At 36.4% G+C, this 16,655-nt stretch overlaps 3 protein-coding genes across 4 annotated transcripts; 2 read left to right on the top strand and 1 right to left on the bottom strand.

Moving 5' to 3' along the window:
• The first annotated feature begins 97 nt into the window (after positions 1 to 97).
• LOC132182359 (SPX domain-containing protein 4) lies at positions 98 to 3,905 on the top strand. Its single transcript, XM_059595588.1, has 3 exons — positions 98 to 621; positions 2,867 to 3,032; positions 3,226 to 3,905. Exons 1-3 carry the CDS (start codon positions 337 to 339, stop codon positions 3,708 to 3,710), a joined length of 936 nt encoding a protein of 311 aa, XP_059451571.1. The 5' UTR covers positions 98 to 336; the 3' UTR covers positions 3,711 to 3,905.
• Positions 3,906 to 4,736: 831 nt separating this feature from the next.
• LOC132181086 (phosphate transporter PHO1 homolog 9-like) lies at positions 4,737 to 9,336 on the bottom strand. Of its 2 annotated transcripts, none has more exons than XM_059594150.1 (13): positions 8,754 to 9,336; positions 8,159 to 8,501; positions 8,001 to 8,049; positions 7,851 to 7,922; positions 7,582 to 7,711; positions 7,342 to 7,468; positions 6,959 to 7,217; positions 6,780 to 6,884; positions 6,662 to 6,706; positions 6,174 to 6,323; positions 5,792 to 6,070; positions 5,519 to 5,658; positions 4,737 to 5,055 (listed from the first exon to the last, which is right to left on the bottom strand). In XM_059594150.1, exons 1-13 carry the CDS (start codon positions 9,313 to 9,315, stop codon positions 4,956 to 4,958), a joined length of 2,361 nt encoding a protein of 786 aa, XP_059450133.1. In that variant the 5' UTR covers positions 9,316 to 9,336; the 3' UTR covers positions 4,737 to 4,955. The 2 variants fall into 2 exon arrangements, with proteins under 2 accessions (XP_059450133.1, XP_059450135.1); XM_059594152.1 differs by having other exon boundaries at positions 8,159 to 8,497; positions 8,754 to 8,838.
• Positions 9,337 to 12,902: 3,566 nt separating this feature from the next.
• On the top strand, positions 12,903 to 16,299 carry LOC132182416 (transmembrane emp24 domain-containing protein p24delta9-like). Its single transcript, XM_059595654.1, has 4 exons — positions 12,903 to 13,254; positions 13,613 to 13,822; positions 15,133 to 15,209; positions 16,003 to 16,299. Exons 1-4 carry the CDS (start codon positions 13,042 to 13,044, stop codon positions 16,145 to 16,147), a joined length of 645 nt encoding a protein of 214 aa, XP_059451637.1. The 5' UTR covers positions 12,903 to 13,041; the 3' UTR covers positions 16,148 to 16,299.
• Positions 16,300 to 16,655: the final 356 nt, after the last annotated feature.

The raw sequence follows: 16,655 nt of genomic DNA, 5'->3' as shown, positions 1-16,655 counted from the left end.
TTATAATTAAAGAAAAAAAGATTCCTATCATCCAATGAGAGCATCAGCGATGATGTGAGTATGACCTTCTAAAGGCACAAGCAGATGAAAGCAAAATTTGCAAATACTATGCTATCGGTGCTCGGTCTTTTCGTTCTCATCCACTTCCATATATTCCAAAATTCCTTCTCACCCTTTTCGCTTTATGATTCATCTCTTTCTGTTTTTCGCATATATACACAAACACAAGCACCTGTTGGGCACATGACGCGCAGTATTTCTGCTTAGCCAGAAATCAACCACAGCGAGCGAACACCATTGATATTACAGTACAACCTGATCAGTAAGGCGATAATCATGAAGTTCGGGAAGGAGTTCACAACCCACCTAGAGGAGACCCTTCCGGAATGGAGGGACAAATTCCTCTGCTACAAGCCCCTCAAGAAGCTCCTCAAGCGCCACTTTCCCAACCCCACCACCCCAGATATCAATCTTCCTCCTAACATCGATACTGGTGGCCTTGACAAACAGCCCACCTTGCTGGACCTCCAAGAATGGTTCATTCAGATTCTCAAAGAAGAGCTCGACAAGTTCAATGATTTCTACGTTAATAAAGAGGAAGAGTTCGTCATACGCTTTCAGGTTTCTCATTTTGTCTCTTTCTTCTGCTTTTTTTTTTTTTACTGGGATTTGCAAGTTTTTTGTTTTTAACCGATTAGAATGTTGGATTGTTGAAGTTTGCTTGAAACCCTTTACATTGGAAAGCGAGAAACGTAAATTATGTACTGCTTGATACCGTTTTGGCTAATTCGAATTTGCAAAATCTTAAAGAGAATCTAAAGGTTTTATTATGATAAGCTGGTCAGAAATATATTGATTGTATGGAATCTAAATAGAAGTGAAAGGCATTTGAAAGTGACCTTTGTCATCTTCGTTAGTTGTAGGAGTGGGGGAGATTGGAGAAGTTACTATGTATTGATTAGAGTAACGTAGATGAAGTAGAGAGCTGACTGTTGTGTGATTTATTGAAAATTACCTAATCAAAGCGAAATTTAAATAAGGCGGGTTGTAAAGTATGCCGTGTTTGATATTGTAGATTGTTGAGCACTCCGGATATAATATGCCTGCAGAATGGTGTGTTGGAATATACATTTGAGATTGATGCCTGTGGTTGGAAGAACCCTAAGTGGAAGAAAAGATGAGAGATGGTTCTTTCAGTTGGTTTTGCCATGTATAAAGAAAATGAGTGAATTATATAGTAATGCATATCAATGTAATTTTAGTTGAGAGTGCAATAACGGCAAGATGATCAATAGATAAGAATATGGGTTGAGTTAGTGGGAGATATATGGTGCCTTTAAATAACAGAAAATATACTTTCTGTGATAGGTGAAAGAGGATTTCAGCAGCTAAATACAAATAGTTGGTATATAAGGCTCTGTTGACCTCAGTTTTGCTAAATCAGTACTGACAGGCTCACTGTTTGAGTAGGCCTCAAAAGCATTATGGAGGTCTTATCGTTTAAGTGATTGGCTGTGTGATAGCTTCAGAACAACCAGTCTTTATTATTATAATTATCCTTTTTGTTTTCTGTCTTCTAATTTATATTGCAAATATTAGCCATCTTAAAGAGCCATATATGGAGCCAGTCTCGTTGAATTCCTTTCTTCCGTTGCTTCTAAGTGCCAAGTAGTTGTTGATTTGGCAGTCCCACTATACATATTGAGTGACTTAATCACGCCATCAAAATATATTTTGTGAAAGCCAATTTAAGTGTCTAGCTAACATATTTATATTGTGGCAGTGGTCTTTAGTTCGAAAGTTTTCCATGCATTCAGTCTTCATGATCGGATAAAAACTTTTTTACCAAATTGAGCTACTCCAGTAGATCATCCTGCAAATTTGATTTTATTTAATTTACAGGGGATGGGTATCGTATATGATTTTTTGGATTGTATGTAGGACCCTATGAAGAAGTCCTATTGCAGTTATTGATGATAATGGAGCTCAATATATATGCCTTCCAGAATCTTGAGAATAAATGTCCAACTAGAAGCTATGAAGAAGATTTTGATTATCAGGAGTTTAGGTAGTCTTGTTGATGTCTCAAGATTTCTCATTTCTTCTGAATCTGATGAAATAAATGAAAAAAAAAATGATTCCTATGGTTCCACAACCATCTTCCTTGGGAACCATAAAACCTACTGTAGTTACACTAGTCTTAACTTGGAAAATTTGGACTCAAGATGATTTTCAAACATGAGTGCATATATTATGTTCTTGAGTTTAGTCAGACTCCTCATTGTGGTTCCTTTCGTGCACGTTTTTTATATGCCCCAACTTAGAACCACACACATGACTACATATTCCCCACCAATAATTTGATAGAAAATTATGTCACATAGAGTGTGACTCACACATGGCGCTATTGTTTATCATGTTCAAGTTGTATAATGGGCTATGATGGCTTATGGCAATGGTACTACTACTGCTATTTTACTTTTGCTCCAGTTTTGCAAGTCCTTCGTTCAATCAGTTGATTTTCTCTTCTAGTAATAAATTGTTAGTCTCATGTGTTGTCAGCACAGACAGTACAGTAGATCTATGTCTGCAATGAAGTTTCTTAGAAGATATTAAATATGACACGAGGATTAAATGCAGCCTTTTGTAATGTGTTGTGAAGTTTTTTATTTTTTTCTTTCTTCCTTTTGGGTAGAATATTTGTTAAGCTGGGTGATGCTTCTTTCTCTTAGTTTAGTTTTTAACGCATGAAGTATCAACTTCTCTTAGTCTAGAATGACAAGGTACCTCCCAAGTATATAGCATGCATTACTCTTTATTGGCTCTTCTTTTTTTTTTTCTTTTTTTTTTTTGCAATTTTTAACAGGAGCTAAAGGAAAGAATAGACCGAGTCATGGAGAAGAGCAGCAAAGGCAGAGTTTTTACATCAGAGAGTGAATTTAGTGAAGAAACTATGGAGATTCGGAAGGACTTCGTCACCATCCATGGGGAAATGGTTCTTCTGAAAAACTATAGCTCCTTAAATTTTGCAGGTATTGCATCTGCTAGATTTATTTCTCTTCTAAATTTAACTGGGGTTGGTAAGGGCTTGCTCACTATTCAATGGGACATAATGCTACTAAGGAATACTAGCTTTGTGAATTCATCAACTTTTTTTTTCCCTAGTGCCCAATAAGGGTGGTGTAAGTTGTCACTTTCTTAAACCATTTCCATTCTGCTTGTTAGGGTTGGTTAAGATCTTGAAGAAGTATGACAAACGAACTGGCGGACTGTTGCGTCTATCTTTTACACAACTTGCCCTTCGTCAACCTTTCTTTACAACAGAACATGTCACAAGATTAGTCCGTGGATGTGAGGAAAAACTTGAGCTCCTTTTCCCATTAGAAGCGGAAGTCATTGAATCTAATCCTTGTGCACAAGACCAGTCAAAACCACCACCGTGTAATGCAACAAATATCTCACCCGAGACATCATCATCTCTTGGAGAGGAATCTGTGGATCTATACCGTGGCACTCTCGCTGCAATGAAAGCCATAAAAGGCCTTCAGAAAGCAAGCTCCACCTCCAATCCATGGTCGTTGTCATCCCACTTTAGAAACCAGGATGATGAGGGTACAGGTGCAGTAACTGCTGAAAACTCTGCTGCAAACTCTTCAGCCTCCTTGAATAATGGGGAAGAGGGTGATCAAGAGGATTACCATTCTGTGTAAAAGAGTTCGTCTCTGCAGTTGCTATTGTGAATCTTCTTTTGGCTTCTTGTTACAGGTTGGAACTGAATAAGAGGTCTCCTTGCCTCTCTGCACAATCAGTTCCACAACCTAATAAACTGTAATTGGAATGTTCGGGGTAGGCTTGTGTAGAATTGAATTGAAAGCTTTAATTGGAAGATTTCATAATTTTCATTAGTGAACATGTATGTCTTCGCAAATAACACTGATAAATTGTCCGGTGGTTTGACAAATTCAACTAAAAAGTAGTTAGGATCTTGGTCAGTTATTTACTTCAAACAACAATTATAGCCATAATGAGGGTCTAATGCTTCGATATAGATGGCATTTTTCTTCTTTTTTCTCCTAACTCAGGAAAAAGTGTTAGCTACATCTGCGCTATTATCTCAAAAGAACTAGTCATTTTGGAGTTTTTTAAGAATTCATTATAAAGCCTAGTTTCACCTATTAACTAGGCAATGTAAGACTTAGTACCCATGACTATCTTTATAAACTACTCACTCTATGTGAGCTTCTGCTCATCTTCCTAATATAAAACCGGAGTGTTACACATGGAGCATGTAGTGTTCTATTATTGGTGCTAATGGAGCATAATACTTTGAACCAACATGGGTTGAAGGCAATTTATCTAGTAAGGATTTAATCTAAGAATTAGCAAGGAAAAACAATTTCTTTTTGGCTTTTTGACGCTAGGAAAATACTAAATTAAGGCAAAGATTTGATAGGATTATGTTAACCATCTAATTCTAATCACTTGTTCCAAAGTATATATGGAAGTTGGGCACTCCGCAATGCTAAACTATTTATTGTTGTTTCAATTTCTATAATTTTTACGTGCTGCATATTTCACTGTCGAGCTCTGCACATTGAAGTCAAATCCATTTCTGTGTATTGACATAAGAGTTCATCACTATACTTTTTTTCTTATTGTTCTCTCCTTATCTGGCATTTCAATTTCACTCATAAATCAAGAAAATACAACAACAACAACAAAAAAGAGTAAAAACAGAAGGAATTGTTGCCATATATTATTAGAAGGGTTTTCAAAATTAGTGTATAAATGTTGTAACCCAGTGCATACCGATTCATTACAATTGGTGATGGCAAATAACTTCTTAAAGAAAGCGACTCGATAACGCACCGTAGAAGCATTTAATTTCCCGTTTTATCTTTCTGTTCTTACATATATGAATAATGATAACCTTCATTCTTCCGTGCTGTATATGTCTATATGTCTTTGCCTTCATCGTTGTCATAGTAAAAAGGTAGGGGCACTGACTTGAATGCCCGATACTTGCCAACATTGTTCAAGTGTTCATTCTCCAATCTGATTAATTTAACATCAAATTCTTGTTAGGCATATGATATGAGGAGGATTTGAAGCCCCGGAGTGCCCTGAGCAGCTGAGCTTTTGTGTCTATGCTCAAGGCAGGTCCCTCCAGGTTTTTACGTAAGCATTTGTGAAACAATTTAACAATGCATAAAGAATTTTTAGCAGTATATTTGCATGTGGTATTTTTCTAACAAGGAAACTTGCTTATCACAGGTTTGATAAGCAAGTTCTATTTTTTTTTTTTTTTCTTTTTTCTTTTCTGGGAGAATGGCTTCTAAGTTACACAAGTGCATATTATCACACAGATAACATCTAATATTGCTGCACATGTATGCATACGCTCGTGGGTGCTTTAGATCTTGAGTTATACCCAAATTACTAGACTCCCTTGCTAATAACAAATCACTTAGTTGTAGATGTGTGCTAATAACTAGTTGGGGGATTGAGTATAGCATACCTGAAGAAATTCCAAATGCCACGTCGAAGGATCTCCAAGCAGGCAACTATTGCAACCAAGGCCTTTCTATGCAAGAAAGAAGCTTCCCTAAAACCCAAGACTGACTGCATCCAAGCAAGTCTCAGTAGAACGTTCAATACCTGCAGTTGGCATTACCCAAAGTTTTTAGCTAAAAAAGTAGAAGACTTGAACTTGAATATTCCTCCAACAGCTACAATCACCACCCAAATGAAATTGCAAAAGAAATCTAACCATAGTCACTTATATTCTCACCATAGCTGCAAAGTAAACACTTTTGTTCTGAACAAGGAGTTTATCTCTTAGCCAGGGGTTTTTGGAACTCCTTCGCAAAAGACCCCAATCTATGACAATGTCCCAATATGTAGCAGCAATTGTTGCAACACCTGAACTGACTGCAGCTATGATCTTCCAAGTCATCCCCGTTTTCAAATCATAACTTGTCCTCATGGCAACTGCAATAATTATTGAGAAGAACTTCAGCCCATTGAGCCCATGCATTACGTCTTTCTCTTCTAGCAAGCGTCGAAGGCTCTAAAACATTAGACTGTTGTGAGCAAAACTGTTTCCATATGCATTAAAGATGATAGCACTATATATAATTGCTGCCAGAAATGTATGCATCACCATAGTCTACCTGAACGAAACGGGTCCAGTATGGAATGAGTGCTACAATGAAATAGAAACTCTGATAAACATTACTTTCAAGGCACTTGTTTGATCTCTTTTTGAAGTCACCCCAAACATAATAGCAAATATAGAATTCCAAACTTCTGAAGCCCTGCACCTGAAATTATATGACAGTGAAAAAAAACGAAAGAATTTACACTTCTTGTCTGTATCTCTAATACATAAAAAAGGTGAGTCAAAGAAAAACTACAAGCAAGGAATTATATGGATATAATATTGCATCAAGAAACAATGTTAATGAAAATGTGGAGAGAAGCACTACTTCAGAGCAGTCACTTTCTATCAAAATCTATTTGCTAATCTATGTGAAAATATTCACCAGGAGCTTTCATGATGAAGAAAGCTAATATTGTCGATCTTGAAGTAATCTACCATGTAGTACAAAGTAACTCAAAAGCATGACAAGTATCAATATGTTGAAACATGATGTCTAACCTGGCTAGTTAGCTGGTCTGCCAAGAAAAAGTCTGGGAGGGTGACCTGCAGGTGGAAAAAGGAGAAGATTAAACTAGTGTTTTTATGTCAGAGGAAGTGAAATTCTCATTCCCACTACCTTGTAAAGAGGAGCACAAAGACATCGAAACACAGATCGGATGAGAAAGAAGCGACTTGAACGGTATACGACATTGAAAGGACAGAACATTGTAAGAAGCACAACCTGCAATGAAGGATCAGTAGTTCATGCTCATCAGGCAAATTTTGTTACAATTTAGATTCTGTACTTAAGCTTACAATAAGTAGGCCCAAAGGGACTAGTTCAGTTAAGCTTCCGAAGTTTTTTGTTCTTGGATCCATCTCCATATCTAAATTTGAGATGACACCAGTCAATGCCAGCAGAGCAAGACATGTACTAAGAAGAAATACTTCTCTGTAACCCAACCCTGTTCCTTGCTTAACGCCGAAAATAAATTGATAATTGACTCTATAACACCTCCAGAAGTATATGTTTGCAGAGTACATGAGCATATGTAGGACAATGAATCCGAAAAGGCTGCAAAAATGTGCAACAACATTATTATACTGAATAATTTCAGTTTGCAATTTTTATGGAGGAAAATTTTCATTACACATGGATACATATGAGAAAAGCTTTTACTTCTACACCTGGAACTTACCTGTAAAGAGGAAATATGTTTTCCATATACCGACTACGCCCCTCGCTCTCACTCTTCAGAATACCTCTTGCATGAACAAGCACACCAATAGCTGTTACTAGTGCAAGTGACCAGCCAGAGAAGAAACCTGCAGGTTTTGAAAATTTCAGAGGATTTATATAGATTGATTTTTGGCGAGCATAGAGGATAGCTAATCTGTGTTTTTCATTCAAAACATTTGCTTCTGCTTGCACATCCTACCCAAGGAAAACGTAATTCTATGTCTTTCCCTTCTGGCTGTTGGTCTTAAAATCTTCATTCCTTTTCTGCGATTTCCATTTGCAAAGTGCTTAATGAAGGTAATCTCTACCCTTTCCATGAGTCTACTAATCTGTGGAGGCACAAGATGGACAAGAAGGCAAAGTTTCAGAATAGAATCCATTAGAATATAATTTAAATGATTAAGTCTACCATTTTCTATCGGCTTAAGCTTTTGGACCTTAAGCTGAACTTCCCGAATTATCACTAACCTCATCAGAGTTACCCAGATAAGATTTGTCCACCATTTCCATGTAAGTCTTAGATGCATTCCTTGATGTGATCTGTGCTTATAAAGTTAGTACACTAGGAACAAAAACTTGCAGTTTTAGATTGATGAACTAGAAATAGAAATTTTGGACCTTATCATACTTCTTCATGATCTTTGAAAAAGCCAATAGATTCAAGAAGCTGTTACATTGATTAGCCCTAGGGTCAGTTAAACTCCACAAACAACACAGAAAAGAAAAATCACATTGTTGTTAACCTAATGAGAATTGAAGAACGCTATGTATGTTACCAGTAGCTCTTCAGAAGTAGCAGCTTTCTATTGAATTCAATAAAAGCCTTTGTCATTTGTTCCTCTGCTTTCCTCAGCTCTCTCTTGCTGAATGACAAGTCCGAATTTGAACTCATCATGAGGATGCCTTTCAAAGTAGATACTGGAGTCTCAGGTGTGACATTGATCTTTACATGATCCAATATTTCTAATGAAGCTGGCCTAAAACCCCGGATTTCCACCTTCTTTCCATTGCTATTCCTCCGGTCACCGGCTTTTTCTACTTTGTCTTCTCGTTTTTCATCTTCCAAACGTCCTTCACTGCTCATCTCAACTTCTTGAATCACATCCATATGCGACCTTCCTTCAAATTGAGAACAGAATTGTGAACTTTGAATGAATGTAACCCTTTTCAATACAAAAAAAAAAATTACTCTCATCCTGTTAGAATATTTTTAAAAAAGAAATCTCCATATTAGGGTTTAAGGTTTATTCTCCTCCTTAATTATTCTATGGTTTACTTGTTCTTGTACTAAACTAAACACAAAGACAGAAAAGAAAGTAAAAAATATATATATGCCAATGTTGCTCAAGAATGGTCCTTTTTCCTCCTTACCAGTTTTTCTAACCAAAGACGAAGGTGAGGAAACCTCATTGGTTGCAAGATTTTTGGCATCGGCTCCATCGAATTCCACCACCGGATTTTCAACCTTAATTCGAAGAGCAATCAAAGCATCCATCTGCTTACTCAACTCCTTTGCCTCCTCCATTACCTCTTCCACCTTCATTTTGTAAAAGTTAATGACCTTATTAAACTCATCATCAAGCCTCCTAAAGAACACAAGCTCGTACTCTCCCCCGACATCCGAGGACATGAGGAACATGGTTTGGTAGTTCCCTTCTGATCCCTCTTGCTGTGCTGCATTTACAAGAATTACTTCATCCTCGTTCGTCTTCGGAGAGCTTCTGCACCGGCTCGTAAGCCCACTAAATGCTCTGTAGAGGGACACCCTTCTTTTCAGAGGTCCTCGTGAGGTTGATGCCATTGGTGTTGATGCATTTCTGATCTGCTTGAACCGCAAGATATCTTTCAACACTGTTTTGAGAAAGTTGTAGTCCATGTATGCTTCTTGCCATTCCTGCACCATCTGTGACACGAATTCTTTCCCGAACTTCATCTTCTTTCAAAACTGCTTTTGCAGATTAGTGTATCCTAGTGACCAAGAAGACTTATAATGCATTGACGTGCTTCTTTTTGGATCTTTTATGGTGAATACGCCAAGAAATAAAATACGTAAATATAATACACAGTATATGTCTTGGTTGTTCATCTGTTCTTGGTTATTGGCTAAACTTTTATATTGTTTTTCTTCACCTAATTAACCACCAAAAAGTTTATAGAGTCAACCATATCAATAACCATGCCCCTATACTGATTCATATAGACGTCAGCCAGCCACAAATTTACAAGAGACTATATAGTAAAAGCTGTAGGAGTTGTAGGCCTATAAAATGGGGGAAAATATAAAAAAGTCTGTCAAATTAATAGTCACTTGCGATAAAGTCCAACAATGTTCGAAATGTATTAAAGTAACTCATTAAACTATCAAAATGTATAAAAAATATCACTTATTTTTTTATATTCTTATAATACCGCTATTCTTTTAGATAATAAAATAATTATAAAAAAATAATAATAATTTTTAAAAAGAAAAAAATCAAACCAATGGGCGAATAAATACAAAAAAAAAAAAATTGCAATAAATAAATAATTAGTCAAGTAATTAGCCTAAATTACAAATCGCTTTATGTCACATGAAAGTAGTTTAGGGGGCTTTTTATATTTTTCCCCTATAAAATTTGCACTACTACTAAATAATGGTGTGTAGAAAAACGTCAAGAAATTCACAAATCTAGTAGTTTTTTTTTTTTTTTTGGTTACAAATGGTAGAATTTGAATCCACTCATCTAGCTAGCTTGTGATGATTACAATTTCAATCAGATTGATTGCTAGATAGTATTCAAAACGTTTCTTGCCCAACCAGAAAAAATAAATGCTTGTTGCCAACCCAAAATGCAGTACCACTCATCTGGTAGCTAGCTTGTAGGCATTTAGAGGCACCCCAAAACTGGCCACGAAAAGCAGGAAAAGGAAGAGTAAAGCATTAGCAACAGAATTAATGAGACAACTAGAAAAGGATAGCATTTCTACCACTTATAGCATTTATAGAACTCTGACCTTCTTTTATAAAAACTCATTCGCTTTGATGAGCTAATCAGCCAATGCCAACACTCAAGAAATACTTAAGGATTCATGGTAGCTTGGTAACAGGATCATATGCCACATGTCCTTTTAATAAAAAATAATAAAATATTAATTAAAACTTAAAAAATAAATAAAAACTAAAATTAAATTAAAAAAATGGTGGCCGGCAACCGCATAGGGGGTGGCCAGCCACAACGGTTGGATCTGGGGTGGCCGGACCACCCCCAAATTTCAATCCTAAATTTTTTTTATTTTTTTTTTATTTTGGCTATTGGGGGTGCCCGGACCACCGCTAAAGCTGGTCTGAGGTGGTCGAAGCAACCCCAGGTCCAACCATGGTGGCCGGTCACCCCCTATGGGGTTGCTGGCCACCATCTTTATTATTATTATTTATTTTTTAAGTTTCAATTCATATTTTATTATTTTTTATTCAGAGTACACGAGGCATATTTGTGATGCTAGGATTTCTTTAAAGAAAACCTAACTATGAACTAGATACCCTCCAATCCATAATGGACTGAAGAGGATCCCGATCCGGAAATTTAGGCTTTTTCTCTCTTTTCAAGGTTTTCAAGTTTTATTTTCTAAATGGAGGAAATTGATAGGATTTGAAATGGAGAGGGTCATTTTCTATATATTGGTAAGATTACAATTTGGGTTAAACAATGAATCTTATTAAAAAGAGAATTACAATTATCGAAAAGTGGCTCGAACGATAGTTTGAGCGAAAAATGAACTATTTGTTTAAACTTTTAAAAAACTAGTTTGCTCGAGCGGGAGTAGAACAAAGTCTCGAATACTTAATCAAACTTCTTCGCTCGAGCGTAGATCGAGCAAGGATCATGCGAGTTTTTATAAACCGGAATTCTTGAACCAGACTCATCCTAACTCAACTACTATTAAAGACAATCCAAATGACCCATATTTTAGTACTAGAATTTGCTTACACAATATAAAACCTAAACACCTCTATGGAGGAATTTTGCCAGAAGGTTTTCTTGGTTAATAATTTTCCATCCTAACTTGCCCAACAGAGCTCTATTTTGAGTAAGGCTTGCAAAACGGGTCGGGGAGTTGACTCGTTTATGAATTGCCACCCGTTTAAGGTAAACCCAAACACAATCCATTTAGCTAATGGTTCGGCTCCACCAAATTCGGACACGACACGGCAATTTTACGGGTCACCCGACATGACCCGTTTATTTTTTTATTTAAAAAAAAAGAAGGAAATTTCTATGATTTTGTAGAAGAAAGATATGTTGGTGTATAGCTTTGTGGGTAATATGCTAATAGCGGTGGAGAGAAAAAGGATGCGTCAAGAGTAAGTTCTGTGAGAGCAAGAAAGAGAGAAGGTGGGAGCAAGAAGGAGGTGTCTTGAGTCTGAGTACGTCTGTGTCTCTTGAGAGGGAGAGAGAAGGTGGGGCTGTGGATCTGTGGGAGGATGAGCAAGAAGAACAAAGAGAAAAAAGAAAGGAAAAAAAACATATGAAGGAGATGGGGGTGGGTGATGTTGTTGTCGGTAGAGGAAAAAATAAGAGAGAAGAAAAAGAAAGGAGAAAATGGTGGAAAAAGTGAAATTGCATGAATGAAGACTTAGAGATTTTTTTTTTTTTTTTTACAAGTCCACGTAAGGGAAGGGGATGAGAGATTTGAATTAGTGACCGTCGCTTTATTAGGCATAGTCTACAGCCGATTGAACTATCCATTGTGAACAGAGTTAGAGTTTCTAGCTGATAAGAATGAGTCATGTGAGAATGGGTAAAAAACTAAAATTCAAAATTCAATTTTTTTTTTAATTAAATTATAACCGTGTCTGGTGAGTCATCCGCGGGTGACCCGTGACACAACTCGCCAGACACGAAATAAACGGGTCGACCCATTTATAACTCAAATCCGTTTAAGATAAACCCAAATATGATAATTTTGTGTCAAATTGTCAAGTTGTGTCAAAATTATCAGCCATAATTTTAAGAGGCCATGGTTAGGGGATTGAGATTTTCTGCAATCCGTTTGGATAGGAGGGGTCCAGACGTCCGGTCCTTGTTAATTTAGGGGCATTATTGTTATAAAAAAAAAAAATTAGACAATAATGCCCCTGATAATACAGGAACCGGACTGGATACCCTCCGGTCCAAGGAGAGGATCCTTCTCCATGGGTAGGACTGTACGAGGCCCATGCTTGCGACTGTTCACTAAAAGATGAAATCTTTTAACGCATACGTGGTAGAATCACAACCATTAACCATTATCAATTGACATAACCAAACTTTATGGCTGATTTACTTTAAAAAAACACTATAGATCTAAATCCATGTAAAAAAAAAAAAAAAAACGCTATAGATCTAAATCATTTGCACACATTTTTAATTATTGATTCCTCAATTCACGTGGTTTTAGACAAACTATATGATTAACAAAAACAAAAAGAATTATATTAAGTCATGGCAAAATTTCATTGGTTTACAGATATTATTACTTTGTAGCAGATCCTTACCTTAATCCAGTCGTTAATTTGCTGCGAGAAAAAGAACTTCACAAAAATCAAACACAACCTTAGAATCCCAGAAGAAGCTTTAAGCTCCACACCCAATGCTTTGCAAAATTTAAGGTTCTCTGTTTCATTTTTCTTCTGAACGTAATGTCTGAGTTACTGGTACATCTGCATCTAATTGTAAGCATAGGACTAATTTTGACAATGTCCGCGCATTCGATGCGTTTCGACCTGGGATCGGGCAACTCAAAATGCATATCGGAGGACATCAAGAGCAACGCCATGACCGTGGGAAAGTATAACGTCATCAATCCCAATGAAGGGTTTCCTGTTCCTGATACCCACAAGATCACTGTCCGGGTAATGCCGTCAAAAACCCAAGTTGTTTCTATTTTTCTATATGTGGATCTGTGTCTATATTTCCTAATCTGTATATGTCAAATGCAGAGTGTTTTCCATTTTCCTTTTTCTTTTTTTCCTCAATTTTGGATTATTATTATTTTTGGGTAGATAGATGTAAAAAAGATAAATTTTGTAAGTTATTATCCACTGAAATGGAATGCATTTTCATTCATTGTATTGTACAAATTTTAGTGGGTTGTTTTTCTTTTTCTTTTTTCTTTTCTTGAATTGCAGATATTGATGTGAAAACAAGGTTTAATTCTTGGGCTTGGTTTGGGGGGGGGATTAATGTGGAAGTGATTGGGGTTGTTGTTAGGTGACCTCGCCCCACAGTAGCAGTTATCACTATGGGGATCATGTGGAAGAGGGTAATTTTGCATTTACTGCTGCTGAATCTGGTGATTATTCAGCTTGCTTTTGGGCGCCTGATCATAAGCCCCCAGTGATAGTGACGGTTGATTTCGATTGGAGGACTGGCGTTGCAGCAAAAGACTGGTCGAAGGTTGCTAAGAAAGGGCAGATCGAAGTGAGTGACTATTCAGTCGTTCGTTAATTTGGTTTTCATTTGTCTTTGGCGCCATTTGAGATTGGTTGCCATTTAAGGAGTTGCTATCTTGTTGACTTTTAAATTATGGTGTTACTGCTGCATAATATTTGTCTTGGATGTGAGAGTGATAGGAAAAGTTATTTTTTTGGTTATTGCTTAATTCATTAGATAAAGATTAGTTCTTTTCTCCATTTCTAATTATTGCTTCCCTCATTTGAATTGCGGCCTTTAATAATTTACATTCCTGCATGTTCTGTTTCATTGCATTAAACATTTGTGAATAGTTGGAAGTTGACTGTTTCGTGACCTCCGTCATCTCATTTTCTAGCCAGCGAGCATGCGTTGATTCGTCGGTCAAATGTTACATAACACAGTTTTATGTGGTGTGCTTTGTCTGGTGTGTGTTGTCAGTTTTGACTTAAAACTGAGCAAATCTTAGTTCTCAAGCTTTTGTTTCTAGTGTCGTGAGCCTCTTCATTGCCCTTCCTATGAAAATATGTCAACTCATATAGTCAGCAGCTCTTGCAAACATGTAATACTTCCTAGTTCCTAAATATGGTGAAAAACTTGGTGAATGAAGCTTCTGCAAATTTTCCTAGGTTGAATTGGTAAATTGTGGTTACAGAATGGAGAGAATGCATATCTGAAATTGGCACTAGGCACTTTACAACAGCTACAGCCTTATAAGGATTGCTTGTTTCCATTTAAGAAACTCAAGTTCCTTGGTGTTCAGTATATTGTGTTTAAATATTTCCTTTAGTCTTTAATGTCTAGTATAACAAATCATAACTTCTTACACATGCTCTTCAGTGTGTTTTACTGCAAACGGTATACCACTGTTTTACAGTTTTGTACTTGTATATCGTGGTCTTTTGATCATTTTTTCTTTTCCCAGTTTTGGAGTTAATGGTACTTGAGTAATCTTACGAGAGTCCATGATTTAGGCTGCAATGGGAAAGATAAAACTCGTAATTCAGTGACTTATAAGCAGAAAGATATCAAGTCATTAGTCATGGATGTGGAAGACCCAGTTTTTGTATCAAATTAGTAATATGCATAAAATATTTTCAATTAAATTTCCCCATTCCTTGTTATAGGATGTATTCTTCTAGCTCACTATACTTGGGCTACTAGTAGTTGACATTTTTACAAACTTATATTCCTATTATCATCTTACTTGTTCTGGTTCAATTTAGTGATTTTTTTTGGTTATATAACAGATCCAAGCCGCTAACAGAAAGATATGCTTCAAATGGTCTGCTGATAAATTTTTTCATATATTGTGCTAGGTGATGGAACTTGAGTTGAAGAAATTGTTTGACACTGTCACTTCCATTCATGATGAGATGTTTTATCTTCGTGAGAGGTACAAACACAATTTCTCCATGAATAAAAATTCAGGAACATATTGCACTCCATTTGATTCAACTTGTACTCGTGCTACATGTGTTTATTTTTGGAGAAGAAATATGGAAAATTATCATATTTTTTCTAAGAAGAAAGCAACTTATGTAACCTTTTGCTGCAAATTGATACTCACAGGCAAAGACACACATTAAAGTCTATCTCAATGGCTTAAGTAATTTATGTAACATTTTTCTGCAAATTGATCCTCACAGGCAAAGACACATTAAATACGATTGGTATTGCTATCTCAATGGCTTAGGTGTGTGTGCGCATGAGGGTGATATCTTGGAAAGTTAAGTCCCACATTGAGTGGATAGATTGTGAAGGTGTTGTATGGGTACTAAGTTTCTTATTGGTTGCTTATTAGATAAGACAAAGTTATATAAGTGAATCTAGAGAGCTCAAATTATAACTTTGATTAGTTCTTTTGGAGTAATAATGCAAATACTTTTCTTGGATTGTGATAGAAAGAGAGATTAAGAATCTGAAAATACTCTCTAACTGAGTCGTCTCTGATGTTTGTATCTAAGATTCAATTTTTGGGATGTAAACTCGCTACACTTTCTGTCTTTGTAGCCAAATGGGAAAAGTCTGTCAAATTTTTTTTTTCCTGCATTAAGCACTTTGACCTTGTAAATTCATTTACCTCAAGAACTTGGATCCTAAAATATATGTGTTCTGGATTTGTTTTCGCTGAGGGGCATCATTCCCTTTTGGCTATATCTGATGTATTTTTGTCCTTGATGATCTAGGGAGGAAGAAATGCAACAACTTAACAGAGCAACTAACTCCAAGATGGCTACCTTTAGTTTCCTTTCGATCCTGGTTTGCTTATCGGTTGCCAGTTTGCAGTTATGGCATCTGAAGGCATTCTTTGAGAGAAAGAAGCTCCTCTAATTTTGCATTGGCCTATCAATTTTACACTTATTTTGTCTTTTAAGTCGTTAGTTCATTAGTTGTATGATCATATTTTGTATTTTTCGTTTTTTATGTTTTGTGGGCTATACATACTATCACCAATTTATATCTTTCAAAATGCATTGAGTCGACTTGCTATCTTTAGGTTTATGTGGTTTGTGTTTGTGTGTTATTCCCGCAAATTGTTGCATATCCGAATTCACTACTTTTATCATGCAGAACAAGAAGCTAGTGGTTCCTTGGGTTTAGATCCATAGTAACTAACTACCTAAATTGTTAATAGCTGCCCAAATTGCAATTGCTAGCAATTTAGGTAGTGGAGAGAGTCCATGTAAGATCTAGATATCTGAATAGGTAGTCAGACAATCTAAAATTTATTTGGGCAATTGAATCCCACGTAAACTCTCTCATAATAGCTAACAATTTGAGCAACTATTTGTTGTAGATTCCTATTTGGTTTGTCCATATTAAAATGGTGCTGCTAATT

This window comes from Corylus avellana, chromosome ca5 (assembly GCF_901000735.1).
Source record: "Corylus avellana chromosome ca5, CavTom2PMs-1.0".
NCBI classification, from domain to species: domain Eukaryota; kingdom Viridiplantae; phylum Streptophyta; class Magnoliopsida; order Fagales; family Betulaceae; genus Corylus; species Corylus avellana.
This window is presented reverse-complemented; position numbering and strand designations above follow the sequence as displayed.